This window comes from Zalophus californianus, chromosome 8 (genome assembly GCF_009762305.2).
Source record: "Zalophus californianus isolate mZalCal1 chromosome 8, mZalCal1.pri.v2, whole genome shotgun sequence".
NCBI classification, from domain to species: domain Eukaryota; kingdom Metazoa; phylum Chordata; class Mammalia; order Carnivora; family Otariidae; genus Zalophus; species Zalophus californianus.
Window position 1 is genome coordinate 53,470,534 of NC_045602.1, and position 27,796 is coordinate 53,498,329.

General features: G+C 39.2%; 1 protein-coding gene and 1 non-coding gene across 7 annotated transcripts; one reads left to right on the forward strand and one right to left on the reverse strand.

Moving 5' to 3' along the window:
* Nucleotides 1-1,353: 1,353 nt before the first annotated feature.
* NFU1 (NFU1 iron-sulfur cluster scaffold) lies at nt 1,354-27,785 on the forward strand. Of its 6 annotated transcripts, none has more exons than XM_027623516.1 (8): nt 1,354-2,064; nt 5,259-5,359; nt 9,569-9,704; nt 14,568-14,634; nt 18,971-19,085; nt 23,411-23,471; nt 24,965-25,041; nt 27,592-27,785. In XM_027623516.1, the coding sequence occupies exons 1-8, from the start codon at nt 2,003-2,005 to the stop codon at nt 27,600-27,602; spliced, it is 630 nt and encodes a 209-aa protein (XP_027479317.1). In that variant the 5' UTR covers nt 1,354-2,002; the 3' UTR covers nt 27,603-27,785. The 6 variants fall into 6 exon arrangements, with proteins under 6 accessions (XP_027479317.1, XP_027479318.1, XP_027479313.1 ...); XM_027623512.1 differs by having other exon boundaries at nt 1,806-2,064; nt 24,965-25,139; XM_027623513.1 differs by lacking the exon at nt 1,354-2,064 and adding an exon at nt 2,727-3,045 and having other exon boundaries at nt 24,965-25,139.
* On the reverse strand, nt 20,656-20,762 carry LOC113938788. Its single transcript, XR_003524994.1, has one exon. It is a non-coding gene; the product is annotated as a U6 spliceosomal RNA (small nuclear RNA).
* Nucleotides 27,786-27,796: the final 11 nt, after the last annotated feature.

Here is a 27,796-nt window from a genome sequence, read left to right on the forward strand (position 1 = left end):
CAGCTTCTCCCTCTGTCTCTCATGAATAAGTAAATAAAATCGTTAAAAAAAAAAAAAAAAGAAAGAAAAAAAAGAGGGAGAAAGGAAAAAAAAAGAGCAGGTGGGGGGGAAGGCATTCCTTACAAGGGGAGCAATTTATGCAAAGGCCCTGACGTGGAAAATAATCTGGGACACAAGAAGAAGTTTCAGTGGTTTGAAGAATGAGAGGTGAAAAACTAAAGATTAAAAGTGTTTAAAAAGAGGGACGCCTGGGTGGCTCAGTCGGTTAAGTGTCTGCCTTCAGCTCAGGTCATGATCCCAGAGTCCTGGGATGGAGTCCCACATTGGGCTCCTTGCTCAGCCGGGAGCCTGCTTCTCCCTCTCCTACACCCACTCCCCCTGCTTGTGGTTGCTTTCTGTCAAATAAATAAATCTTTTATTAAAAAGTGTATAAAAGATTAAAAGTCTTTTTATGACATTTGGCTCTGAAGCAAGAGTTTCCAGAACGTAAACTGCACTCAGAAGCCAGGGCCTGCTCAGTGTCCAAGCCCACACCTGCGGCAGTCTGCAGCGCCCCCCCAACCCCCTTAGACACTTCTCTGGGCCAAGAAACCACCAGGGTTATCTCGGTGTGGCTCCAATCTGTCCAACAACAGGTGTGTTGTTTCTAGTCCAGAAACCAGTACTGTGCTTACCTTCTAGAGCAGTGGTTTTCAAATATTAGCTGGAGGTGGTATTAAAACCTTAAATTTAAAATTAAATTAAAATTAAAATTATTACTAGGGGCGCCTAGGTGGCTCAGTCAGTTAAGCGTCTACCTTCAGCTCAGATCATGATCCCAGAGTCCTGGGATCCAGCTGGGTTTGGGTTCCTTGCTCAGCAGGGTGTCTGTTTTTCTCTCTGCCCCTCATCCTGCTCGTGCTCCTGCTCTCTCAAATATATAAATTAAATCTTGAAAAAAAATTTTTTTAAAACCCCAAACCAGGGGCACCTGGGTGGCTCAGTCGTTGAGCGTCTGCCTTCGGCTCAGGTCATGATCCCAGGGTCCAGGGATCGAGCCCCACATCGGGCTCCCTGCTCTGTGGGAAGCCTGCTTCTCCCTCTCCCACTCCCCCTGCTTGTGTTCCCTCTCTCGCTGTGTCTCTCTCTGTCAAATAAATAAAATCTTAAAAAAAAAACCCAAAACCAATTACTAGACCCCATCTTCAGAGACTGTGATTCAGTAGGTTTAAGGCGGGCCCTGCTAATTTGCCTTTGCAATGTGTTCCCATCTGTTGCTGCCCCCCCACCCCCCAGTCCACATCTTGAGAACCGTTGTCCTAGAGAAACCGGAATATCCAAAAAAAGTTCTGGGAGAGTAGTTAATGGGCTTTTGTATTTTGCACTGGCAACTCGTCAAACACCCATTCTTATACAGCAAAGGGCAGCACCGCAGCAGGTGAGTGCTCCGCGGGGGTCGGTCCAAGATGAGAGGCTCTCTAAGCCCAGCCTAACAGAAGGATAAGACAGATCCACCTCAGGCCCATGGTAGAAGGGCAGGCATCTTGCTGGAAAAGGCCAGAACTCTTCCAAGGGGATGCTCCAGGGAGTCTTTTGAGGCAGCCGTTGAGCTGGGCCCGGAGGGTGAGCAGCATCCTCCGAGCGGCCCTACGGCCGCTTTAGGACCGGAAAACAGCATTCCACCTGCAGGCCTCCGGCCCTCACGGCACCCACCAAGAAGGAAAGGTGACGCCCGGCTCCGCTTGCGTGCCGAGTCCCGCGTGCCTTACCGAGGACGCCTGCGCAAGTGTCTCCGGGGCATCTCCCCGCCCTGGCGCAGGCTTACTGTGTAGGTGGGCGAAGGCGGTCGGCAGCCGCGGGCCAGCTCCTCCGGCTCCTCCGTAGCCGCGCCGCTCGCGGCCGGCAGGGTTCGCTCTCCGCGGAGCCTGTCCTGTTCCCGGCCGGCCAGCGCCTGCGCCTGCGCGGCGCTTCCGCCGCTCGGCGAAGGGAGAGAGCAGCCCCACTGCTGCGCGCTGGGACTAAGATGGCAGCGGCGGCCCGGCTGGGCTGGGGAGCTGCGGCTGCTGCCGCGGGGCTGCGTAGGCGGTAGGTGACGAGCCAGGAGCTCCGCACGGGGGTGCCGCTGGGCCTAGCAGAGCGGTCGCCACCCCCGCCCCGTTGGGGCGGGAAGAAGTACCCCTGACCGAGCCTTTAGGCCCCCCTCCCCCGGTCCCCGCCGTTGGGGATTTCGCCCTGCGGTGGGCGGCTCTCCGTGAGGCGGCTCTGCGCCCCCAGTCCGGGCGGGATCTGCAGCGCCCCGTGCCAGGCTCTGAAACCCGGCGCCTGAGTGCCTACGGTGGGGAGGCCCGCAAAGACGGGCTGCAGAAGCCCCACGGAGGAGCTGTTTTTTAAAATCGTGTAGTCCTTCCAGTCCTTCCATCACGTGCATTCCCTCCCTCTGCTTTTTAAACACAAATCGGAATGTCTACAGAATGGGAGCGGGTACCTCATCTCATTTCCTCATTTTCCCAGCAGGCCCAGAAAGGGGACGTGACCTGTATGAGGTCACACAGCTTCTAAGCGGTGGAACTCTGCTGAGAATCCAGATCCCTAGATTTCCTCCCGGTCACCTAAACCCACTCTGCTCTCTTGTTTGTTTGTTTTTTTCCCTTTCTGTGCAACCTGCCTTTGAGGTTTTTTTTTTTTTTAAGATTTTTATTTATTTGACGGATAGAGACACAGCGAGAGCGGGAACACAAGCAGGGGGTAGTGGGAGAGGGAGAAGCAGGCTTCCCGCGGAGCAGGGAGCCCGATGCGGGGCTCGAACCCAGGACCCTGGGATCATGACCCGAGCCGAAGGCAGACGCTCAACGACTGAGCCACCCGGGCGCCCGAACCTGCCTTTGAGTTTGACCTCCCAGTGACATCTGGCAACAACGTCGGTTAGGTGAAAAGGAATGAAGACTTAAGTAGGTGTTGTACCTTGATTTTGCTTCTGGAACAAAAGAACAGAAGGGCCCACCAAGGTTTCACCTAGTGAATATTAAGGACTTTTAATGCTCATGATGCCCTTGAAGTGTAAATGCAGTAAGTTGGCTGGAAGATTCTTTGTTAGTCACCTCCTGGCCCCGGCTGTTATGTTTGGATAGATGTCTTCCTGGAATAATTTTACTATTAACCTTTACTGTTTTGTCACTTTAAATCCATCTCTCACTGTATTCATCCATTCTGTTGCTTTTTCCCTGCGCCGCAGGGACAAGAATACTGGTCTTCAGTGTATTTCCATATTCCAGCGTAGTCAAGATTTAGGCAGTTCGCCACAGATAAAAATGTTTTCGCCCCAAACCTTAAACTTCATTCAATAATTCATTATTGGGCACCTATCTCATCCTAATAATGGTAGCTAACATTTATTGAGCTCTTGCTACAAGTGCTTGGCACTGATTTAAGCACTTTACGTGGAGTATCTGGGTCCCTCTTTGGCCCAGTCTTTGAGGTAGCTGTGAATATTCTTTTAGAGATGAGGAACTGAGGCCATCCTTCTAGTTGCTGTGGGTCACAGAAATGAAGATGCTCCTTTTCTTTAGTGAGTTTGCAGATAAAAGTAATCAGAGAACGTTTTTTTAAGTGATCATACATAAATTTAAAATTCTTCAGCAATTTATGCAAAATGAAAATTGTAATGGTAGCAATATATATATATATATTAAAGATTTTATTTATTTATTTGACAGAGAGACAGTGAGAGAACACAAGCAGGGGGAGTGGGAGATGGACAATCAGGCTTCCCGCGGAGCAGGGAGCAGGGAGCAGGGAGCCGGATGCGGGGCTTGCTCCCAGGACCCTGGGGTCATGACCTGAGACGAAGGCAGACACTTAAAGAGTGAGCGACCCAGGCACCCCCGTAGCAATATATTTTAAAGTAAACGATTTTGGGGTGCCTGGGTGGTTCAGTTGGTTAAGCATCTGGCTCTTGATCTCAGCTCAGGTCTTGCTCTCAGGGTTCCGAGTTCAAGCCTCACATTGGGCTCCATGCTGGGTGTGGAGCTTACTTAAAAAACAAACAAACAAAAAGTAACCTGGATTTTAAAGTAACTTGCAACTGATTTCTAAAATTTTTTAGGTTTTTTTTTCCTTTTCCAATATTTGTTTTTCCCTTCTCTTCATTTTTAATTTGTCAAAGCCCATGAAAAAATAGCCAATCAGTACTTCTCTATTACAGTGAAATAACCAAAGTTACAAACACTGGCTTAAGGGGTTTCCAGTCAAAAAGCATATATAAATTGTTGGCTTCTTTAGCAGGTTGGAGGGGAATAGTACACTTTCTATTAGACTTTTTGAAGTATTGAAATACCTTTCAAAACAGGTAGTATTGGGGCGCCTGGGTGGCTCATTCGTTAAGCGTCTGCCTTCAGCTCAGGTCATGATCTCAGGGTCCTGGGATCGAGCCCCGCATTGGGCTCTCTGCTCAGCAGGAAGCCTGCTTGTCCCTCTCCCACTCCCCCTGCTTGTGTTCCTTCTCTCGCTGTCTCTCTCTCTCTGTCAAATAAATAAATAAAAAATCTTAAAAAAAAAAACCCCACAAAAAACAGTATTGATTCTCTTTCCAGGGAAACATGGTAGTAGAGACAGAAAAGGGAGGGACTTCACAGTACTTAATTTTGTCCCCTTCGAATTTTGAACTGTGTGATTCTATTACCTAGTTTTTTTAAAATTTAAAAAGAAGAAAAGAAACAGTTGGTAGTTCTTTGCATCCTTCATGCATAGCTAAGGTCTGGGAATCCAGGTTGTAAATCACAAATTTAGTTGCATTTCTTTTTCTTACACTGGTATTGCACTATCCTGTGTACACTTCGTTATCAAGGCTATAAATTTCCACTTGAGCTCTTGGTTTTTGTTTTTGTTTTTTTTAAGATTTTATTTATTTATTTGTCAGAGAGAGACACAGTGAGAAAGGGAACACAAGCAGGGGGAGTGGGAGAGGGAGAAGCAGGCTCCCCGCCCAGCAGGGAGCCCTATGTGGGGCTCGATCCCTGGACCCTGGGACCATGACCTGAGCCGAAGGCAGTCGCTTAACAACTGAGCCACCCAGGCACCCATTGAGCTCTTGTTTTTAAATTGTTTGCAGATATTGCTTGCCTAAGGAAATGGGAATAATGTGGGTGGAGAATGAAATTAAGCTTTGTTGTTTTCATTATTATATGTATACACACACATATATATGCATATATATATGAAGTAGAAACTGAGCTTAAAAGATTATCTCTTGAAATGTCATTTTAATTTGCTTTTAAACGTAGATTATGTCCTATGATGAATCCATACACCGTTAAGAAACAGCTTCTGCATCATTTTGTACAAAGACCACTTTTCCAACTGCCTGCAACCTTATGTAACACAGGTAAAATTTCACCTTTTATTTTTTTTTAATTTTTTAAAAAAGATTTTATTTATTTATTTGAGAGAGACATCACGTGAGGGGGGGAGGGTCAGAGGGAGAAGCACACTCCCCGCTGAGCAGGAACCCCCCCCCCCATGCGGGACTCAATCCCAGGACTCCAGGATCATGACCTGAGCCAAAGGCAGTCGCTTAACCAACTGAGCCACCCAGGCACCCCAAAATTTCACCTTTTAGAACAAATTATGTCTCAGAAGCTAATGAAACTGTGCTTAAATACAGTTTGGTGGATCATAAAAGATAAGAATTTGTATATTTTCTTTTTTTTTTTTCTTTAAAGATTATTTATTTATTTATTTGACAAAGAGAGAGAGAGCATAAGTAGGCAGAGTGGCAGGCAGAGGGAGAAGCAGGCTTCCCGCGGAGCAGGGAGCCCGATGCAGGACTCGATCCCAGGACCCCAGGATCATGACCTGAGCCAAAGGCAGACACTTAACTGATTGAGCCACCCAGGCGCCCCAAGAATTTGTATATTTTCTATTCACGTGCATAAAAAGAACATAGCATTTTTTTGTGTCGTAACGTAACATTTACTATAATTATTTGCTTATACATATTGGCATTAGATTTCAAGAATCTGGAGCACAGGGGTACCTGGGTGGCTCAGTTGTTTGAACATCTGACTCTTGGTTTCAGCTCAGGTCGTGATCTCCAGGGTCCTGGGATCAAGCTCCATGAGCCCCACGTCATTGGGCACCTGACTCAGTGCGGAGTCTGCCCCTCCTCCACTTGCACGTGCTTGCTCGTGTGTGCTCTCTCTCTCTCTTTCTCCTGAGTATAGCATCCAATAGACCTATGAAATCTCAGTATTTTGAATAACACATCTTCTGGAACATTGCTCAAGAATGATTTCTCAGGGCGCCTGGGTGGCTCAGTCGTTAAGCGTCTGCCTTCGGCTCAGGTCATGATCCCAGGGTCCTGGGATCGAGTCCCACATCGGGCTCCCTGCTCAGCAGGAAGCCTGCTTCTCCCTCTCCCACTCCCCCTGCTTGTGTTCCTGCTCTCGCTGTCTCTCTCTGTCCAATAAATAAATAAAATCTTTAAAAAAAAAGAATGATTTCTCAAATGAAAATATTATAAAAAGTTACAAATAGGTTTGTTTCAAAAAATCATATGTATTTTAAGCTGCTGTCCTCCTTATTTTATTAACAATACACCTAAAAAGGGCACCTGGGTGGCTCAGTTGGTTAAGTGTCTGCCTTCAGCTCAGGTCATGATCCCGGGGTCCTGGGATCGAGCCTCCCATTGGGCTCTCTACTCAGCAGGGAGTCTGCTTCTCCCTCTTCCTCTGCCCCTCCCCTGCTCGTGCTCACTCTCTCTCTCTCTCTCTGGAATAAATAAGTAAAATCTTAAAAAAAAAAAAAGAATATACCTAAAATCAGTAAATTTCTAGCTTTCGTCCAAGCGTTAGAAAATAGTACTTTCAATGTAGTTTTTCTTTTTTGGGGGTCCAAATTAATTAGTTATGGGCTTTGTTGATGATTTTGTTGATGTTACATGCTTTTATTTTCATTAATGTTGGAAGTAGGTATGAAGATAGGATTTGAAAATTATTGAAATGTGACCAGTGTCCTGTGGTTAGGGAACCTTGAGAGTTGTCTCTGTGTGTCTGTGTGTAAATGTCTGCCTGTGTGTGCTTATGGATCTATATATAAGAGTTTGGATTCAGCTCTTGGGCCCTCTCCCATTTCCGTCACTACCTTGAACACTTTGTGGCCATATTCTGGCAGGTGGCTGACTCTGGCTAACCACATGAGTTGGATCAGGGTAAAGACCTTACCTCTTCTGTATACCGGGGCAAAAAGAGGAAAACCTTGCCTGGCTCCTTGAATCACAGAATAAAAATTTAGGCATAAATATTGAGTTAGCATGTTAAGCTACTTTAATTGGACTTTTAAATATTGTGGTATGGAATCATGTGGTCATCAGGTTTTTCAACTTGGAAACCCACTGATCTTAGTCTTTGATATTGACTTTAAGGACCATTAATGTATATTTTGGGGGAAGCTTCTGCCTCCCTATTAATCTATTACTTATTAATACCAAGCATACTGGGAAAAATTATTTTAGATCATTCTATTTTGTTATAACCCTTATGACACTCTCAGGGGCATCTTTCTGGATGATGGACCTGGAAGTCATTTCTGAAATACCTAATTAAGCCCAGTTCAGACTATAATTGAAATGATTTTGTTAATACCTAGTCAAATTACTATTTTGAAATAGCTTTGTTCATTGTCAGAAGAGAAAGTTTGTTGTGATGTCATATATTTTCTACTTCAGACAATATACAGAGATTATGCTTTCAAATTTTTTTTATATTTGTAGTTTTTTTTAAGTTTTTATTTATTTTTTTATTAATCTCTACCAACGTGGGGCTCGAACTCACGACCCTGAGATCAAAAGTTGCATGCTCTTGGGCACCTGGGTGGCTCAGTTGGTTAAGCGACTGCCTTCGGCTCAGGTCATGATCCCGGAGTCTTGGGATCGAGGCCCTCATCAGGCTCCCAGCTCAGCGGGGAGCCTGCTTCTCCCTCTGACCCTCTCCCCTCTCATGCTGTTTCTCTCTTTCTCTCTCTCTCTCTCAAATAAATAAATAAATAAGATCTTTAAAAAAAAAAAAGTTGCATGCTCTTCCCACTGAGCCAGCCAGACACCCCACATTTACAGTTTTTACCTTCAAGTATTTCTGAAACCTTTTCTTTCTGCATATATAGTTTTACAGAAATGGACTGAGTAGAAAAATGCCAGATTTAATTCTTCAAATACTGTGGTAGAGTGCTTAATGTGTGTGGAGATTTTGATTACCAATAAATTATTAAGAAAGGCTTCTAGAAATGATTGGTCATATCTAAGGTTAAAAGAACCTTGTTTTTATATTTACAGAAATTGTCAGCAGGCCTTTCTTTAATGTTCCATCTGAAAACTTGTTCCCATGTAACAGATTTTTCAGAGGAATTTATTCATTGGAGGTATAGCTATTTTATTTTTTTAAGATTTTATTTATTTGAGGGCGCCTGGGTGGTTCAGCTGGTTAAGCGGCTGCCTTCGGCTCAGGTCATGACCCTGGAGTCCTGGGATCGAGTCCCGCATCGGGCTCCCTGCTCAGTGGGGAGTCTGCTTCTCCCTCTGACCCTCCCCCCTCTCATGCTCTCTGTCTCTCATGCTCTCCCTCTCTCAAATAAATAAATAAAATCTTTAAAAAAAAAGATTTTATTTATTTGAGAGAGGGAGAGCATGAGAGAGCACGAGCAGAGTGGGAGGGGCAGAGGGAGAGAAAGAAGCAGGCTCCCCGCTGAGCACGGAGCCCGATGCAGGACTCGATCCCAGGACCCTGGGATCATGACCTGAGCCGAAGGCAGCCGCTTAACCAGCTGAACCACCCAGGCACCCTGGAGGTATAAATATTTTAAATCAAGTATTTGGATTTTGACGTTATCGTTTTAAATTTTTCTCTTTTTTAGGATTTGCCTGTTCACCAAGTGAGCAGTTGATAAGTTTATAGGACAGTGACTTACAATGTATGGCAGTTTAGTTTCAGTTTCTCCTTCACCAAGGAAATGACTCAACGTCATTTAGGTGGCTGCTTGGCAAGGTGTAAAAACCACCCTCAGCTGTGAAATTAGAATCCCTTATAATGGGTAAAAAGAAATCACTTCCATACAAATCCTATACTTTGCCAAATTTAATCTATTTCCAATTAAAAAAAAAACTGTTGCTTGTTGGTATTTTACTATTTTTCCTCAGCATATGATATGAGGATTATGACAGGATAGGAAGACTGATTTTATTTTATTTTTTTTTTAAAGATTTTATTTATGTATTTCACAGAGAGAGACAGTGAGAGAGGGAACACAAGCAGGGGGAGTGGGAGAGGGAGAAGCAGGCCTCCTGCTGAGCAGGGAGCCCGATGCGGGGCTCGATCCCAGGACCCTGGGATCATGACCTGAGCTGAAGGTAGACGCTTAACGACTGAGCCACCCAGGTGCCCCTTTTTTGTTGTCTTTAAAAATTATTTCATCAGCTTGATCAACAAAGCCTTATTTTCTTTTTTCTTATGTCTTGTTTCTTTGAAAATGAGCACTTCATAGTCCATAAGCTTAACTACTGTTTTTTCTGGAATAACATTCTTTCTTCTTTTTTCTCTTTCAGTGAGACACATGTTTATTCAAACACAAGATACCCCCAACCCCAACAGTTTAAAGTTTATTCCAGGAAAACCAGTTCTTGAGACAAGGACCATGGATTTTCCCACACCAGCTGCAGCATTTCGCTCCCCTCTGGCTAGGTATATTACTATTTCTCATTTGCTTTTACCAAGAAACATAAATAACTGACTTTGGGAGTAAGGCAGCCTCGTTTAATGATTGCATTTTTATGTGCACTGCACCGTTTTCAACGTAAAGAATGCTTTCTTTTCAGGTAAGAGATAAAAGAAAAATAACAGTTGATATTAGGAAACCCTTCTCCTGAAAAGTAAAGTATTTGAGAGATCTATGGCAGGAATAAATGACTCTATATTTTTACTTTAAAAAAAAAATCATCAAAATGAAAATAGGATAAATTTCCATTCTAAATCTTTAAAACTATTTATAAAAAAAAGTGAAAACTTGTTCATTTTTTTCTTAAGGATAGTTGAATTTTTTTCGATGTGTCAAAATGGAGCAGTGTCTAAAATATTCCACTCAGAACTGTAAATAATAATTGTTACTAGATTTGGCATGATTTTATAAAAACAAGTCAGAGACAATTTTTAAATTCACTAAAGACCTGTTAGATATATGTCAGATGATATAGGACAAACAAAATTATTGGAATGAATTTCTTTCTTTTTTTTTTAAAGATTTTATTTATTTGACAGAGAGAGACACAGCGAGAGAGGGAACACAAGCAGGGGGAGCAGGAGAGGGAGAAGCAGGCTTCCTGCCGAGCAGGGAGCCCTATGTGGGGCTCGATCCCAGGACCCTGAGATCATGACCTGAGCCGAAGGCAGGCGCTTCACTACTGAGCCACCCAGGTGCCCCTGGAATGAATTTCTTTTTAATGATAGCTAGAGAAATTATTTATAATAAGAAGTATTAGAGTCAGTCTACATCAATTTAAATCTTTGGTAACCTAAGCCTGAGACTGATTGCCAGGTATATGTAGAAAGTAAAGCTTAGATAACCACTTCTATACACACAGCTGTTTTATATGTCGCACTTAGAAGAGCAAGAAATAATACATTTATTGAAGGAATGTTTTTTTAATTTTTTAATTTAATTTAATTTTTTTTTTTTAGTAGGCTCCACGTCTAACATGGAGCCCAATGTGGGGCTTGAACTCAGGACCCAGAGATTGAGACCTAAGCTGAGATCAAGAGTTGGCCGCTTAACTGACTGAGCCACCCAAGCGCCCCTTTTTAAATTTCTCATTAATAAAAACACATTTCCTTTGACCTACACATGCCACTTCTCACAATATGCCTTAGAGCTTTTGTTTTTCATACTTTTTTTTACAGGCCGCAGTAAGAAGCCTTTTATATCACAAGCCAGTTCACACACACACACATAGGTGGATAGATACATGCACACGTATTCGATGGGACAGTTTTGACCCTGTGAAAAACATTATTTCCTTTCTAATTCTCTTTATTCTATTGTTTTATTATATTAGATAAAATCCAGGTCAATACCTAATTGATTTTACAAGCTATTAGTGGAGTTGAAAAACACAGCCTTACAGAACATCCACATACATATCACAAGGTGATACAAGGATGTTCATTGCAGCCTTGTTGGTAGTGGTAACAAGTTGGAAACAACCGAAATACTCATCAGTAGGAAGAGTTCCATAAACTTTGTCCATAGTCTTAGATATTAAAAAAGGATGAGGAGAACCCTCATTTACTGTCATAGACTGACCTCTTTGACACACTTTTGGGGTGCCTGGGTGGCTCGTTCGGTTAAGCGGCCGACTCTTGATTTCGGCTCAGGTCATGATCTCAGGGTTGTGAGATTGAGCCCCGCATCAGGCTCTGCAGTGGGTGTGGAACCTGCTTAAGATTCTCTCTCCCGGGCGCCTGGGTGGCTTAGTAGTCATTAATAGTCTGCCTTCGGCTCAGGTCATGATCTCAGGGTCCTGGGATCGAGCCCCGCACCAGGCTCCCTGCTTGGCGGGAGGCCTTCTCCCTCTCCCACTCCCCCTGCTTGTGTTCCTGTTCTCACTGTCTCTCTTTCTGTCAAATAAATAAATAAAATCTTAAAAAAAAAAAATTCTCCCTCTCTCTCCCTCTGTCCCTCCACCCCATCTCTTTCTCTCCCCCTTTTAGAAAAAAATAAAAGACTGTTAATTGAAGAAAGTATGTTGTAGAACACTGAGTACAATATGATTATCTATATAAAAACAAAAAACACAAAACAAAAAAACACTAACATAAAGGTGAATGTACACCCAACCGATAACAGTGGATTTGGGGGAGGGGTGGTCAAGAGGCATTTTCACTTTATATGAATAGTTTGAAATGTTTACATCAAGAATGAATTTATGTATTTTGTATTTAAAAGAATATAAAAATAAAAAAGACTGTTCAGTTACAGATGAGTTAGAGATTATTTTTGTCTGATGTTTAGTTGGCAAAAGCCCTTTTCAAATTAGTCTTTTGAAAGTAGCTTATTTCCTGGATTCACAGAATTTATTACCTTCAGTCAAGCAAAACTAATCTTGTTTTTGTTGTTTTAACAGAGAATGTTTTTACTGTAAACCAGAATGTAAAGCTTCTTGAAAACAGAAACCTGTCTGTCTTGCTCATCATTGTATCTCTAGTGCTTAGTATAGTGTCAATATTCAGTGAGTTTTCAAATATTTGTTGAATGAATAAGTAAGAATGAATGAACAGTAGTGTATCTTACTTCAGAGAGGCATTTGACCTATTTCTTACTATCCTTCTGGACAAGACAGAGAAATTTAAGCGGAGTGTAAATCTGTCTCTAGTGACATATACAAGGGCTCTGTAGTATCTGTAATATCTCTGTAGTTGGCATATTTATCTTTATCTGTGACACATTAATGATGATAAGATTATCAGTTTCCAGATGGGAGGAATTGCTTCTATGTTAGATGGCAAAATTCGGAGAAATGTTTAAAGGTTTCATTAGGTGGACATGATAGTTTAAAGCAAGTAAGGTAAAATCTAACAGGAACAGATATTAAGGCTTATTATTTAAATGTTTAAAATGAATAGCTCAGTTGTGAGATGGAAGAATCCGACTTCTTAGTTCATTATGTTGGATATGTTGCAGTACTCAAAACCAGTCAAACTTCAACAGAGTCACAGTATCTAGCTCAATAGAGGTAACAGTCTTTGTATTCTGAATAAGTCAGACTATGTTTGGGATATATGTTCAATGCTGGGTGTCATATTTTATTTTGGACATTGTAGAAGTTGAAATTGTCCCGAGGAAAGTAACCTAAGTGGCAAAGCATGTATAATAATGTTTGAAACTCCTTTTGAGCGTTTTCTTTCTTAAAGCATAGAACCTGTGAACTCTTGCCTAAAGCAGTCCCCATGACATGACCCCAAAGATCAGGTTGATTCTTTTGCATGGTCCTTTCATTTGAAGAAAAAAAGTTTTGCTAACAGTGCAGAGGCACAGAGCCAATCAAGGGACCTACTTATAGGTCTGTGCTTGGGTTTATTGGATCATATTATGCAGCCAAGTACCTTGTAACTTCTTGTAAATTTAATATTGAATTAGAGGACCCAGATGACATCGTTTCAGACAAATTCCTAAATAATTTTAAAATAGTAATTCCAGTAACACTCATGCAATGATAGACAAAGAAAAGGTAAACTGTAACCTTTTTTGGAGTATGTCAGCTTTTATTCCTAAAAGGGGGTGAGGGAAAAAGGAAATTGTTCTGGTATGGTACATGTATCAGTGATTGGGAAAGGAAGATGCATTTCACCCTTGTAGAGGCTTTTCAAATTATAATCCTCCCCTCCTCCTCTTAGAGGATTTTAAAAATTAGTTTTATTGAGGTATAATGTACATGAAATGAAATACACCAATTTTTTTTAAAGATTTTATTTATTTATTAGAATGAGAGACAGAGAGCACGAGAGGGAAGAGGGTCAGAGGGAGAAGCAGACCCCCCACTGAGCAGGGAGCCCGCTGTGGGACTTGATCCCGGGACTCCAGGATCGTGACCTGAGCCGAAGGCAGTCGCTTAACCAACTGAGCCACCTAGGCGCCCTGAAATTCACCAATTTTAAGTGTATAGTCCAGAGTTTTGATAAATATATACAGAGTTTTGATAAATATAGACAGATAAATATATACATGATAAATATATACTTATACAAATATATACTATATATATTTTGATAAATATATACAGTAACCACCACTAAAATAAAAATACAGAACATTTTTATTACTGCAGAAATCCCTCATTTCTCTTTGCATTCAATCTTCTTGCTTCACTTCCATACCCTGGTAACTATTTTGTTTCATGGCAATGAATTCCAACTTTGTTGAGCTATAACTGATGTAAAACATTATATAAGTTTAAGGTATACAGTGTGCTGATTTGATATGCATATGCCTTACAAAATGCTTACCACAGTAAAGTTAGTTAACACACCTATCACCCTGGTAACTATTGAGCTTTCTGCCACCACAGTTTTACATTTTTAGGTTTCATATAAATGCGCCCATATAGTCTTTTGTGTTTGGCTTCTTTCCTTTAGCATAATGCTTTTGAGAGTCCTCCTTGTTTTTGCATGTACCGTTAGTTTATTCTTTTTTATTGTTGAGTAGTCCTGCATTGTACGGGTACACATGGTCTGTTCAGTAATTCACTAGTTGATGGGCATTTCCAGATATTCTTTTTGGTTTTTATAAATAAAGCTGCTGTGAAGATTCATGGACACATCTTTGTGGAGCATGTTTTCAGTTCTCTTAGGTAACTACCTAAGAGTGGGATTGCTAGATCATAGGGTAAAGGGATGAAACAGGATTGGCCATGAGTTGGTAATTGTTGGCCATGAATTGTTGGTGCTGGTGATGGGTATGTAAAGGTTCTTCTGCTTTTCTGTCTACCTTTGTATATGTTTAAACTTTTCTGTAATAAAGGCTTTTATTATCTCTTATTTCTTATTTATTCACAGGCAGTTATTTAGAATTGAAGGAGTAAAAAGTGTCTTTTTTGGACCAGATTTCATCACTGTTACAAAGGTAAACATAGGATTATGTAAAATAATGTATGAAGTTCTTTTAGTTTTTTTCTGAATTTGATGTGTTTTATACATATTGTTATTAAAAACCTCTAAGTTTACTTCTCACATTTCTCAAGTTAGTTATTAAATAGAATTTTCAAGTTGAAATTAACTATGGTCCAAATCCCTCATTTTTCAGAAGAGAAAAACTTGAGCTTCAGAGGCTTAAGTGCAGGATTGTGTCCAGGGTTATGTATCTGCCCTACAGCAGGGCCACGACTCAACCTGGGCAGAACTAGAATTTAGGCTCCCAAGTGTTATTTTTACTAATTCTTTTTTTTTCTTTCATAATTGAGATTTTATTGGTAGTTTTGATGTTTTTACTAGTTCTTAATTTAAATTGAAAGAGTAAAAAGAAAAGCAAACAAATAAACTATATGCTTATGTATTTGACCAACAGATGAATATGTATCTCTTTTAAAGGGGGCTCTTTCATCATGGCCCATCTGCTGAAATACTTAAGAACTTCACAGATAAGAGCAGGGGACTGTGTCGTTCTGCAGCACTTGGTTAACCTCTAAATGTCAGAAAGTTGATCTAACTATGCTGCCCGTTCCAATAGCTGGTATCTGCTGGAAAAGGTGGTTTCATTTTTAAGTCTACTAGATTAATTAGAAATGAAGTGTTTAAATTTGAACTATGGATACTTTCAGGTCTGTTAATTGATATGTATACACTGAACTTAATCATTTGTTCAATATTATGTCAAAATCCAAAGTTTTCGGGGCACCTGGGTGGCTCAGTTGGTGAAGCGGCTGTCTTCGGCTCAGGTCCTGATCCCAGGGTCCTGGGATCAAGCTCTCTGCTCAGCAGGAAGCCTGTTTCTCCTTCCCCCTCTGCCCCCCCTCCAGCTTGTGCTCTCTCGCTTGCTCACTCTTTCTCTCTCAAATATGTAAATAAAATCTTAAAAAAAAATCCAAAGTTTTCATGTAGTCCTCTTAAGCAATTTGAAAGGATTACTCTGAGTTCTTGATGCACTGATAGGACTGATGAAAGTGGACTGGGTTAGTGACCTGTTAACAAAAGTCCAGTATGCTCTTGTAGCTTCTGTCTGTGCAGGGGAATTAGTTTTCCTCTGTGGTGGTAATCCTTGTGGCCATAGTTGTTCTTGCAAATATACCAATTGTAAAAGGTTTTGTCGTGTTGTTTAAAGTGTTATTGGTTCTAAATTCTCACAAAGCCCTTTCTTGCCCATATCGTTTGAAGTGGCTGTCTCTCCAGGAGCTCATTACCCTGTTTATTGTCTTCATTGCACTTATCACTTAGTCACTTTTTTTTTTTTTTTGGTTTATCTTTATTATGTGTCTTTGCTACATTGGAATGTACACTCCGTAAAGCTAGGGATTGCCCGACTTACTAAGTTCACCTAGAACGATGCCTAGCACATAGTGTGCACTTCAAGAAATTTTTATAGAAGGAAACAATGATGTAAGATTTCATAGACTGAATTTTCAGGCTTTAAGAGGTTTCTGCCAAAAGGATTGTGGTCAGTAAACCCATGCTGACAGATCCCTCATGTTTCCCAGTTTAGAGACATCTGATATATCTTTGGTTTTCTTCAGTTTGCTTTCTTTGATATTTTTTGAGGGTGGGGGGAGGATCTGCTCTTGTTTAATATTTCCAACATGGCTGGTATGGCATTCACATAGCAGAAGTGCTTTACATATATTACCTAATTTAATTATTTAAACTAGGTATTCTTGTCTTCATTTTACAAATGGCAAATTATGTATTTATTTTAACAAGTTCTTTTTTTGTCCTTTTATATACAGCCTATGGCATATAAAAATTTTTTTAGATGAAAATGTGATTATATCTTACAGAGTTTTTTTCTTTGATTTTGATAAGTCATCTTTTATTTCCTTTCTCATTCATAATTTAATTACTCTTTGGAATTTCTCCAGCCCCACTATTTTTTCTTAAGTGAAGTGACATAACTAATAAATAATAATTTAAGTTAGGGCATGTATTGAAATTTAATAGGCAGAATAGTAGATTTGTTTTCTTTCAGTTACCTTTTTTTTTTTTTTAAAGACTTTATGTATTTGACAGAGAGAGACACAGCAAGAGAGGGAACACAAGCCGGGGAGAGTGGGAGAGGGAGAAGCAGGCTTCCCGCAGAACAGGGAGCCCAATGCGGGGCTTGATCCCAGGACGCTGGGATCAGGGCCTGAGCTGAAGGCAGATGTTTACCGACTGAGCCACCCAGGCATCCCTTTCAGTTACCTTTCTTATGGACTATCTCATCTACCTGATATCTTCAGCTATTGCCTATTTCCTTTTCTGATTTGTAATTGATGATTCAGAGACTTCCTTATGCATAATTTGTTATTTATTTATTTAAAGTGAATAATTTATTTCTTTTGCAGAGTAAGGATAATTTTCTTTCCTTTTTTTTTTTTTTAAAGATTTTATTTATTTATTTGACAGAGAGAGACACAGTGAGAGAGGGAACATAAGCAGGGGGAGAGGGAGAGGGAGAAGCAGGCTTCCTGCAGGGCAGGGAGCCTGATGTGGGGCTCGATCCCAGGACCCTGGGATCATGACCTGAGCCAAAGGCAGATGCTTAACGACTGAGCCACCCAGGCACCCCAAGGATAGTTTTCTATTCTGTTCTTTGAAATAACTTTGATAATTCCAATGTTTTTTTTTAAGTAAGCTCTACGCCCAGTGTGGGGCTTGAACTCACAACCCCAAGGTCAAGAGTCAGATGCTGTACTGACTGAGCCAGCCAGGCACCCCTGTTATTTTTTTCTAAATGAGTAAATGTATTTGAAGCTTATGTACCTGCCTTTTTTTCTCATTCAGACAACTTCAGAATATTTTTCTTTTTTTATTACCAATATTTCCCTACTCAGTAGAGCCCACTATTTACTGAAGATCTGAAGTAGCCCTCCGATCCATCTTCCAAATAAGTTATTAAAATGTTATCCAGAGCCAGTTCCCATTCCCAGTCACTAAGGCAACTCACTAGTTTTGCTCTTGTATCCATAGCAGTGCCCATTTATCTTGTCTTCTGTATACCGTGTCTAAATTGGTTTTTTTTTTTTAAAGATTTTATTTATTTGAGAGAGAGAGAGAGAGAGTGCATGCAAGCAGAGAGAGAGAGAGTCTCAAGCAGACTCCATGCTGAGCAAGGAGCCTGATGTGGGGCTTGATCCCAGGACCCTGAGATCATGACCTGAGCTGAGATCAAGAGGCAGATGTTCAACCAGCTGAGCCACCCAGGTGCCCCTAGATTGGTTCTTAGTCCATGACAAAAATAGCCCCTTTTATTTATGTAGACTTGTTTTTTAATAGTATTTAAGCATAGCCACTAGCTAACAGCCTCCTGAGAATCTAAATGGACTGCATCTAATAGTCTTTCCTCCTAAAGAGCTCTCCTTTAAATAACTTAAAGAGGGCCCCTGGGTGGCTCAGTCGGTTAAGCAACTGCCTACGGCTCAGGTCATGATCCTGGGATCGAGTCCCGCATCGGGCTCTCCCTGCTCTGCGGGGAGCCTGCTGTTCCCTCTGCCTCTGCCTGCCACTCCCTCTGCTTATGCTCTCTTTCTCTCTCTGTCAAATAAGTAAATAAAATCTTTAAATATATATATATAAAACTAAAAGAAAACATGTTCCCTTTCTCTTTTTGGATATTAGTACTATTTGGGTATTTAGTAATTGTGCCTTTTTTTGATGGAATCAACTAGTTGGCCAGACATAGAGATGACATAGGTATGGATTCTTTCTTAAGGATACCAGGCTTGTTGGAGGTCCACAAGTCTTCTAGCACAACACCATAGATAAGACATGTTACATGTTTTGGTTCTACAGTTGTGTCATTGGATTTCTTTAGTACTCTTAAGTAATATATGAGTTGAATTTTTTGGATACTTGTGGGATATCCTGTATATTTGATCAAGCAACTCTATCCTATTTTCTTTAAAGGAATGGGAAGTCTCTTTATCATTGTCTTTAAACACCGAATTCATTCAGTGTTTTAATTCTCTTCACCTCATGATAAAGTATCTTTTAATCATTGTGGTATCCCCTGTACAAGGCATGGTACATTTAACATAAGTTTGATGAATGAATGGATGAATGTATGAGGAATGTTCTAAGATTATATCTTCCAAAGTCCTTATAAACCAGATCCGTTAAGGACTGGAATTGACAGGTCTCCATAAATGAGTGCTGTTGTTACACAGTATAGGATATATATAGGAAAAGATTCTTGAAAGATACAAAGTATTATTTTGTATTAGTCTTTGCTCTTGATTAGAAATGTAGCATTTTCCTTTAAATATTTACAGGAAAGTGAAGAGTTAGACTGGAATTTACTAAAACCAGATATTTATGCAACAATCATGGATTTCTTTGCTTCTGGCTTACCCTTAGTTACTGAGGAAACATCTTCAGGAGAAGCAGGTATTGTGTTGGATAGTTAATATTTAATTAAAAAAAAACTTTTCTTTTCTTCACATTTGTCTTGATTTTGGAAGTCATGATAATACAGATTTTTATCATTGTTTAGATCTGGAACCAATTCCAGAGGGAACAGAACTTCGCATATACTAGTTTTATTCATCATTTTTGAAAACTTGTGCATAAATTGAATATATTATGCAAAACTGGTGTTTTTCAATTATAAAAATTTTCAGACATACCAGAAATATTATGATGTATACCAATTTGCTCTCCTCTCAGATTTAACAGATGTTAATTTTTTGCCATAATTGCTTGAGACCCATTTTAATTTTTTTTTGAGATTTTATTTACTTGAGAGAGAGTGAGCAAGAGAGAGCGTGAGCAGGGTGAAGGGCAGAGGGAGAAGCAGACTCCCTGCTGAGCAGGGATCCTGATGTGGGACTCAGTCCCAGGACTCCAGGATCATGACCTGAGCCGAAGGCAGACGCTTTAATGGACTGAGCCACCCAGGCCCCCAAGACCCATTTTTAAATTTTTTTTTTAAAGATTTTATTTATTTATTTAACAGAGAGAGAGAGACAGCGAGAGAGGGAACACAAGCAGGGGGAGTGGGAGAGGGAGAAGCAGGCTTCCCGCGGAGCAGGGAGCCCGATGCGGGGCATGACCTGAGCCAAAGGCAGTCACTTAACCGACTGAGCCACCCAGGCGCCCCGAGACCCATTTTTAAATAGAACATTAAAGACGTAGCCGAGACCTCATAACCTCCATCCATTGCTTTCCCCTTTCTATTTCCAGAGATGTATGTAAACCTGGTTTGTTTTTAAACTTTTACTATGTGTATAAGTCTCTGTGGGGAATATATGGTATTGTTTTTTTTAAACTTTAAATAATGTGTGTTATATGCAACTTGCCATTTTTTACTGAGCATAATATTTTGAAATACAACCATTTTGAAAAAAATGTTCTAGTTTATTTAAGTGCTAGATAGTATTGTTATATGAATAAACTACAGTGAGTGAATTTGTTCCTTATGGTCAAGTGAATTGTTTGTGCTCATTTCTATTACAAACATTGCTACAGTGGGCATCCTTGTACAAGTCTCTGTGGGTATGTGGAGAATTTCTTTAGGGTATATTCCTAAAAACAGAATTGCTGTATTGTAAATTGTTTTAATTTACATGCAGATTAGCAGGATATAAGAATTTGGACTTTCTTATATCTTCATTATCACTTAGTGTCTTTTACTTTTTTTTTAATCAATAAGTTAAGTATAATTGGTACCCTGTTTTAATTGCAGTTCCTTGATTTACACTGAGCCTGAAGGTTTTCATATGTTTACTGGTCATTATTTTTCTTGTCAGTAAATTTCCTGTTCATAATCTTTACCCATTGTTTAAAAATTGAGTTGTATTTTTTTTTTGGTATTTTTTAGCAGGGTTTTGAAAAATATTCTGGGTATTAATCCTTTGTTAGGTATATTCATTGTAAAGAACTTCTCCCTAACCATTCCTTATCTTCTCACTATGTTTAGGATTTTTATCATTTAGAAATTTTTCTTTTTCCAGTTTTTTAAAAGGCAGAACATTTCATGAATTTGCATGTAAACTTTTCTCAGAGGCCATGTTAATCTTCTCTGTTTCATTCCAGTTTTAGTATTTATGCTGTTGAAGCAAGCACAGACGTTTTTCTTTTTCATGTAGTCACATATATTCAACTTTTCCTTTGTGGTTTGTGCTTTTTGTACCTTTTGAATAAGTTACTTTGTGTAAAGCACTTGGAAGACTAATTGCATATGGAGCTTAGTATTAGCTGTGACTATTACAATTTGTTGTTGATGAAGTTTTTCTTTCCCCTAGTATCATAACGATGTTGTCATGTGTATTTACATGTGCATATACATGTACACACAAAAATTTGTACTGTCATCTTTAGATGAACAATTCCACTTCTAGATATATATCCTAAATGAGTCCTGTAAATGTACACAAAATAATACATGAAGCATGTTCATTGAAATATTTTAAAAATACATCAGCAATTAAAAGGAGTGAACTAGATTTGGAGATACCAATGTGAAAAGATATAAAAGAAAATACTAACTGATTAAGGAAAATTGAAGGGTACATTTATTTACATGCTTTTACATATATACCATTTATGCAAACTTGAAATAATATCTCAAACAATTCTATTTGTTTTTGGTGGGTATATAATACATAAAATTGATAGAATGTTTGTAGAGCCACTTGACTACACCTCTCCAGATTAAAAAATACACAAGCCTTGGGCGCCTGGGTGGCTCAGTTGGTTAAGTGACTGCCTTAGGCTCAGGTCATGATCCTGGAGTCCCGGGATCGAGTCCCACATCGGGCTCCCTGCTCAGCAGGGAGTCTGCTTCTCCCTCTGACCCTCTTCCCTCTCGTGCTATCTCTCATTCTCTCTCTCTCAAATAAATAAAATCTTTAAAAAAAATTAAAAAAAATACACAAGCCTGTTGACCCAAATATCCCACCACTAGGAGTTTATCTCATAGATATGTAGATATGTGATGTTGCAATATCTTAGATGTTACAAAAGTACACTTAAGCATGTATGCTTCAGATTGTTAGAAATAGTAACAAATTGGAAACAACTGAAATAATTGAGAAATTAGCTAAATGAAAAGAAATCTAGGGCACCTGGGTGGCTCAGTTGATTAGGTGACTGCCTTCGGCTCAGGTCATGATCCTGGAGTCGTGGGATCGAGTCCCGCATCGGGCTCCCTGCTCAGTGGGGAGTCTGCTTCTCCCTCTGACCCTCTTCCCTCTCGTGCTCTCTATCTCTCATTCTCTCTCTCTCAAATAAATAAATAAAATCTTTAAAAAAAAAAAGAAAAGAAAAAAAATCCATACAATTACTGTGTACCTATTTTAAAAATTGAGGCATATCTATATATGCTGATATGGAAAGGCCTTTTAGATATATTAAATAGAAAAAAGATATAGAACAGTGTATGTATGTGATCTGTGTAAATTTGCACATGTAAATTTAATGTAAATGTACTAGAAAGATATGTGCTACACTATGATAGTGGTTGTTTATGGAATGATAGTGGGGAATGGAACTTAGGTTTGCTGGCATAAGAGAATTTTTTAAAAGATTTATTTATTTAGAGTGAGAGCGTGCACGCTCACGTGTGGGGAGGGGCAGAGGGAGAGAATCTTTCCAGCAGACTCCTTGCTGAGTGTGGAGCCTGATGTGGGCTCGATCTCATGACCCATGAGATCATGACTTGAGCTGAAACCAAGAGTCCAATGCTCAACTGACTGAGTCACCCAGGTGTCTTGACATAAGAGATTTTAATTTTATTATATTTTATTTCTTTTATTAAAAAAGACTCAAAGTTAATATAATTTAATATTGATAATTGTTACTTACATTGTTGTCAGAACTCTAGTATGTATTATAATTTGAATTATCTGTATTTTTAGTTTTCCTAAAGGTAAATTTCTCAAAAAAATTTTAAACCCATAAAAAAGGTGTTAATGAAGATCAGTATATAACTTTATAAAGTAAAAGAAAACAAAAATGACACAAAATGAAAAAAACTGATTTTTTAACATTTTGAAAATTTCCATAAGGTTTATATCTATATTTAGTATGGTTATCATTTTGAAAACCACTAAATTGAAAAATTAAAAATGTAAGTTAACTTACAAGGTAGGTGTGCCTTTGTGTCTCAAACTTTCCATCAGAATCCAGGCAATTTTTTTTCTCTACCATTTCTCAATCCTCGAGGATGATGAAAGTTTACAAACCAAAAAAATTCAAACCCTGACATCATTAGTAGATCGAGTTATGTCAGTTACTCACCTTTATTGCCAAGTGTTGAGTTGACCAGTGCTCCTTAATTTTTCTTCAGAGAATCAAGGGGTTCCTGGGTGGCACAGTTAGTTGAGTGACAGACTCATGACCTCGGCTCAGGTTGTGATCCTCAGTGTCATGGGATTGAGCCCAACGCCGGGCTCTGCAGTCAGTGCGGAGTCCGCTTGAGACTCTCTTTCCCTCTCCCTCTGCCCCTCTCTCCCGTGCATGTGCACCTTCTCTCTCCCTCCCTCAAATAAATCTTTAAAAAAAAAAAGTTTTTCTTCAGAGAATCGAATGATCTTTCCATCTTCCCAACTATCATCTCCATTTCCCTTATATCACCATACCCAGTTACATGTTCTATGCTTTTATTATTTTTTTAATGAGACATTAAGTTAAAATCATCCTGTTTTAATACTTGTATTTGCATGGATATAAAATTTCTACCGTTGATTTATTTTATTTGTAATTGTTTCTAGGATCTGAAGAAGATGATGAAGTTGTGGCAATGATTAAGGAATTGTTAGATACTAGAATACGGTATGTGCTCATTCTGCCCAAAATCAAATATACTGCAGAGGCAATTTTCATTATAGCAGTATACTTTTAGTTGTCTGTGAGGAAAAAAAACTCGAATAAATAAGTAGAAGTGAATGTAAACTGTAATAGGTAACCATGGCAGTTGAATTTAAAGCCTGTACATTCTGTATACTCACTCAAAATTTTAAGACAGTCTGTCTAAACACAGTGAAGGAGTTTATCTTTCACAGACACCATCTAGGTTTGATATTGTTATAATACCAAATTTCTTAAAATAAAAAAATGAGTTAAACAGTGTTTGGGTAGATTGTGAGAAGAGAAGAAGTACTTTTTTTCAGGCTATGCCCATAAAGAATAAATTTAAATGAGTGGAGAACCACAGGCTTCCACTTTTGCTTGTAGCAGACCAATGGTCCTGGTGAGAACTCCCAGAAATGCAATAAAATACAATACATTTTTTTTTGTCTGTAAACCATAGAGAGCTGCCAAAGCACACAAGATCCTATAGAGGAGGGAAGCTCATGAAGGCTTCCCGTGGGTCATTTTGCTGATTTTGGTGTGAGGCTAGAGTATGAGAACCTGGGCAGAGGGCAACTGTTTGTATCTACTAAATGTGAATATATGTACATTCTTGATCCAGCAATTCCATGCTCAGGTGTATTCCCAATAGTCATATATATGTCTACCAAAAGACATCTGCAAGAATCTTCACAGCTGCACTGTTTGTAAAAGCCAAAATCTGATTTTAACCCAAAAGTCCAGCCACAACAACAGGGATAAATTCTGGCATTTTCGCTTAATGGAATACTATGTGACGATGTGGAAGAATCTCATAAAGAGCAAAATAAGCCAAATATGAAAGAGTAAATGCTATACGTTTTTTAAATGGAATTTATATTTATAAATTATAAAGTTACAAAACAGGCAGAACTAATCAATGGTAATAGCAATTAGGAAATGGTTACCTTTGATTGCCAGGAGGCACAAGGGGGACTTCTGGGGTGCTAGCTTTGTGTCTTGGCCTGGGACAAATGTGTGTTCACTTTGTAAAAATTCATTTAATTGATCATACGTGATTTGTGCATTTTTCTGTATTAATGTTATATTTCGAGGCAAAGTTTATCTGGCAAAAAAAAAATTCAGCATGTGTCATATTAGTCGGCCTCTGTTCATTCAAAAGAAATGAGTATTATCTTAGGTAATTGCTGTAATTATTAGGACATTTGAGATCTTAAATCCCTAAAAAGATTATTAATAAGCAGGATTAAATATAATAAGTGAGGCAAATATTTGTATGAATGAATTTTGGCATTTTATCTGAAATTTTTAAAAAGGTTACAAATGAGACTAGCTAAATTTCTTGTTCTCTATTGTATAAGTAGCTCTAACTTTGTGAATTTTACCAATATAAATCTAAGCCCTGGGTTGTTTTAAATATTTTTGATGGAAACTTCAGTTCTTTTACATACATAACGAATATTCTGTGACCACAGGCCAACCGTTCAGGAAGATGGAGGAGACGTTATCTATAAAGGCTTTGAAGATGGCATTGTACAGCTGAAACTCCAAGGTTCTTGCACCAGCTGCCCCAGTTCAATCATTACTCTGAAAAATGGAATTCAGAACATGCTGCAGTTTTATATTCCAGAAGTAGAGGGTGTAGAACAGGTCTGCCAATATTATATGACAGTTGAGATTCAATATTAAACTAAATATTTGGGGATAAAAAGAAGAAATTCATGACCTGACCTATTCTTCAGGGGCTGGATCTCAGTGTTAAATTATTATCAGACTTGAAGAGTCCTTATTTTAGAATCCACTTGAGTGTTATGAATACCTACTATTTGCCAGGCCTTCTTACAAATATTACTCCTTTAATCTTTTCACAACACAGTATCGAGTAAGTTGTTCCCATTTTGTACGTAAGGAAATGGAGACTCAGAGGTCATACTGCTGCTCCAATTGTAGAAAAATTATGAAAAGGGGATTCAAAACGTGAATTTCATAGATGAGAGTTGGAAGTCCTCAGTGGAAGAGCTCCACTGCATCATGCTCATCCAGGCAAGAAACTCATCAAGAAATCATACTTTGTTGTACAGTCAGAGTACTGAGTGGAGTTGTAGCCTGATAGCAGCATTTTTTTCTGCCCCAAGGTACCTCAGGAATATAGCACAGATCCTTCTAAGCAGTAAATAGTGACCTTCATTGCAGCAATTCTCAACCAAGAGGGTTGGCCTTATGGAAGGAGATTATCAAGGAGGAAAAAAGAATGTATGGAAATGAGAAATTTGAAAAAACTCTTCAGATCATTCTGTGCCTTTAGGGCGAGGGCATCTCCTCAGCTCCTTTGGGAACCACTCATCTCTGGGTAGTACTAAAATCTGTCCTTTCGGTACAATACATGGCATCTTCTCTTTGAAGGCCTTATTGGTCTTCTCCGTGGACTTAGGCTCTGCTTCGGTCCAAAGCCTCTTTCAGTGTGTCTGTTTCAGATTTATGTTTATGGGTAAGTTCCTTGAGAGACTTGTCATCATATCCAGGTCTTTGTGTTCCTCTCCAACATTTAGCCCTGTGTGTTGTACATGTTGTATACATTCTTTGTATTAAATAAGTATTTGGAAGAATGTTTCCAAATTTAGGAATGTTCTGCCTAAAATAGGAATTGATTGACAAAATTCTTTGGATTGTGTGTTGCTGAGATTAATTATAAAATATCAGTTCCTTAGAAGTAAATATCTATTTTTACTCAACTCAGAAGAGAAAATATGAGAGAATTATTTTTCCATGATAGTCTCAGATCAGAACCAAATTCTTCCAGATTTAAAGAAACAAACTTATTTTTGTTTCATAGTTTTCTCTATGCCTTATATGCCTCTTTATTTTTTTTTTTAAAGATTTTATTTATTTATTTGAGAGAGAGAGAATGAGAGATAGAAAGCTCGAGAGGGAAGAGGGTCAGAGGGAGAAGCAGACTCCTTACTGAGCAGGGAGCCCGATGTGGGACTTGATCCTGGGACTCCAGGATCATGACCTGAGCCGAAGGCAGTCGCCTAACCAACTGAGCCACCCAGGGGCCCATATGCCTCTTTAAAGAATTACATTACTTGACACTTTGGTGAATTGACAAAGGAACATTTGTTCACTTGTCCAGGGTGGGGTGATGAATTGGTAGTCAGGTTATAAACCTGAATTGGTGTTTAATTATAGTAGGTATGTTGAAAAAAAAATTCATGAGTTTATATAACTCTTTTCCTCTCTGAAGGACAATTCTTTATTTTCTGAGTAATATATTAACTCACGAAAAGATACTAATCTTGGGGCACCTGGGTGGTGTAGTTGGTTACGCGTCCGACTCTTGGTTTTGGCTCAAGTCTGATCTTGGTGTCATAAGATCGAGCCTGGCATGGGCTCCACGCTCAGCTGGGAGTCTGCTTGAGATTCTCTCCCTCTGCCCCTCCCCCCACTCCCCCTCAACCCCCCCTCCCGCATGCTTTCTTTCTCAAATAAATCTTTAAAAAAAAGATTACTCTTTTCATTTTTAAATCAGGTATTCATTAGTATTTTTCTAATAATTTAACTTATTAGAAATGAAGGTCCTCACATTTTTCTGAGATTTAAAATGAATTTTTATCTGAGTAAGACCAAAATAATTAGTTGCTAGTATGATATTTTATTTCTTTACTTTTTTTAGGGATTCATCTTTCTAATATATATTTTTATAATAGTTTGGTGTAGCTCCTAAGAATATATTTAAGTAAATAGAATGTTTTTGGGAAAAAAAAAGTTATATTAGTCTTGTGGCTAGGAAATACCAGTTAATTAATTGTAATAGTCAGTGTCCAGCTGAGACTCTGCTCCTGGAAGATTTTTTTGGGACAAGAAAAAGAGACCAATGCTTAATTAATTTGCAATATTAAATTTGCTTTTATGTTGTTATGATACCAGGTTATGAGACAAACTTGTGTTTTGGGGGCTGTTGATAGACTTGGTCTTATTGGATTGACATGCATTATTATAGAGTAGAGTATTTCAGGTAAGCAAGTAATGGTATAATCAGGGAAATAGCAATTTCTAATCTTTTTCTTAATTCTTAAGTTCTTTTTTTTTTTCTTGGTTTTAGGTTATGGATGATGAATCAGATGAAAAAGAAGCAAACTCACCTTAAAATAATTAGAATTTTCTTTGGGCCCAGCAGTTGGACTTATTGATAATATATACAAAGCTTTTATTGTTAATCTGCTAAGGAACTTGAGGATTAATAAAATATGCCCCTTTTTCAGAGACTGATACATAAATATTGCAATGTTTGCTTTACCTCATATGAG

Coding starts and splice junctions, on each gene's coding strand:
- NFU1 (XM_027623512.1), top strand. CDS start 2,003: ATGGCAGCGGCGGCCCGGCTGGGCTGGGGAGCTGCGGCTGCTGCCGCG. Junction 2,065..5,258: donor GCCGCGGGGCTGCGTAGGCG/GTAGGTGACGAG, acceptor TTTTAAACGTAG/ATTATGTCCTATGATGAATC. Junction 5,360..9,568: donor TGCAACCTTATGTAACACAG/GTAAAATTTCAC, acceptor TTTCTCTTTCAG/TGAGACACATGTTTATTCAA.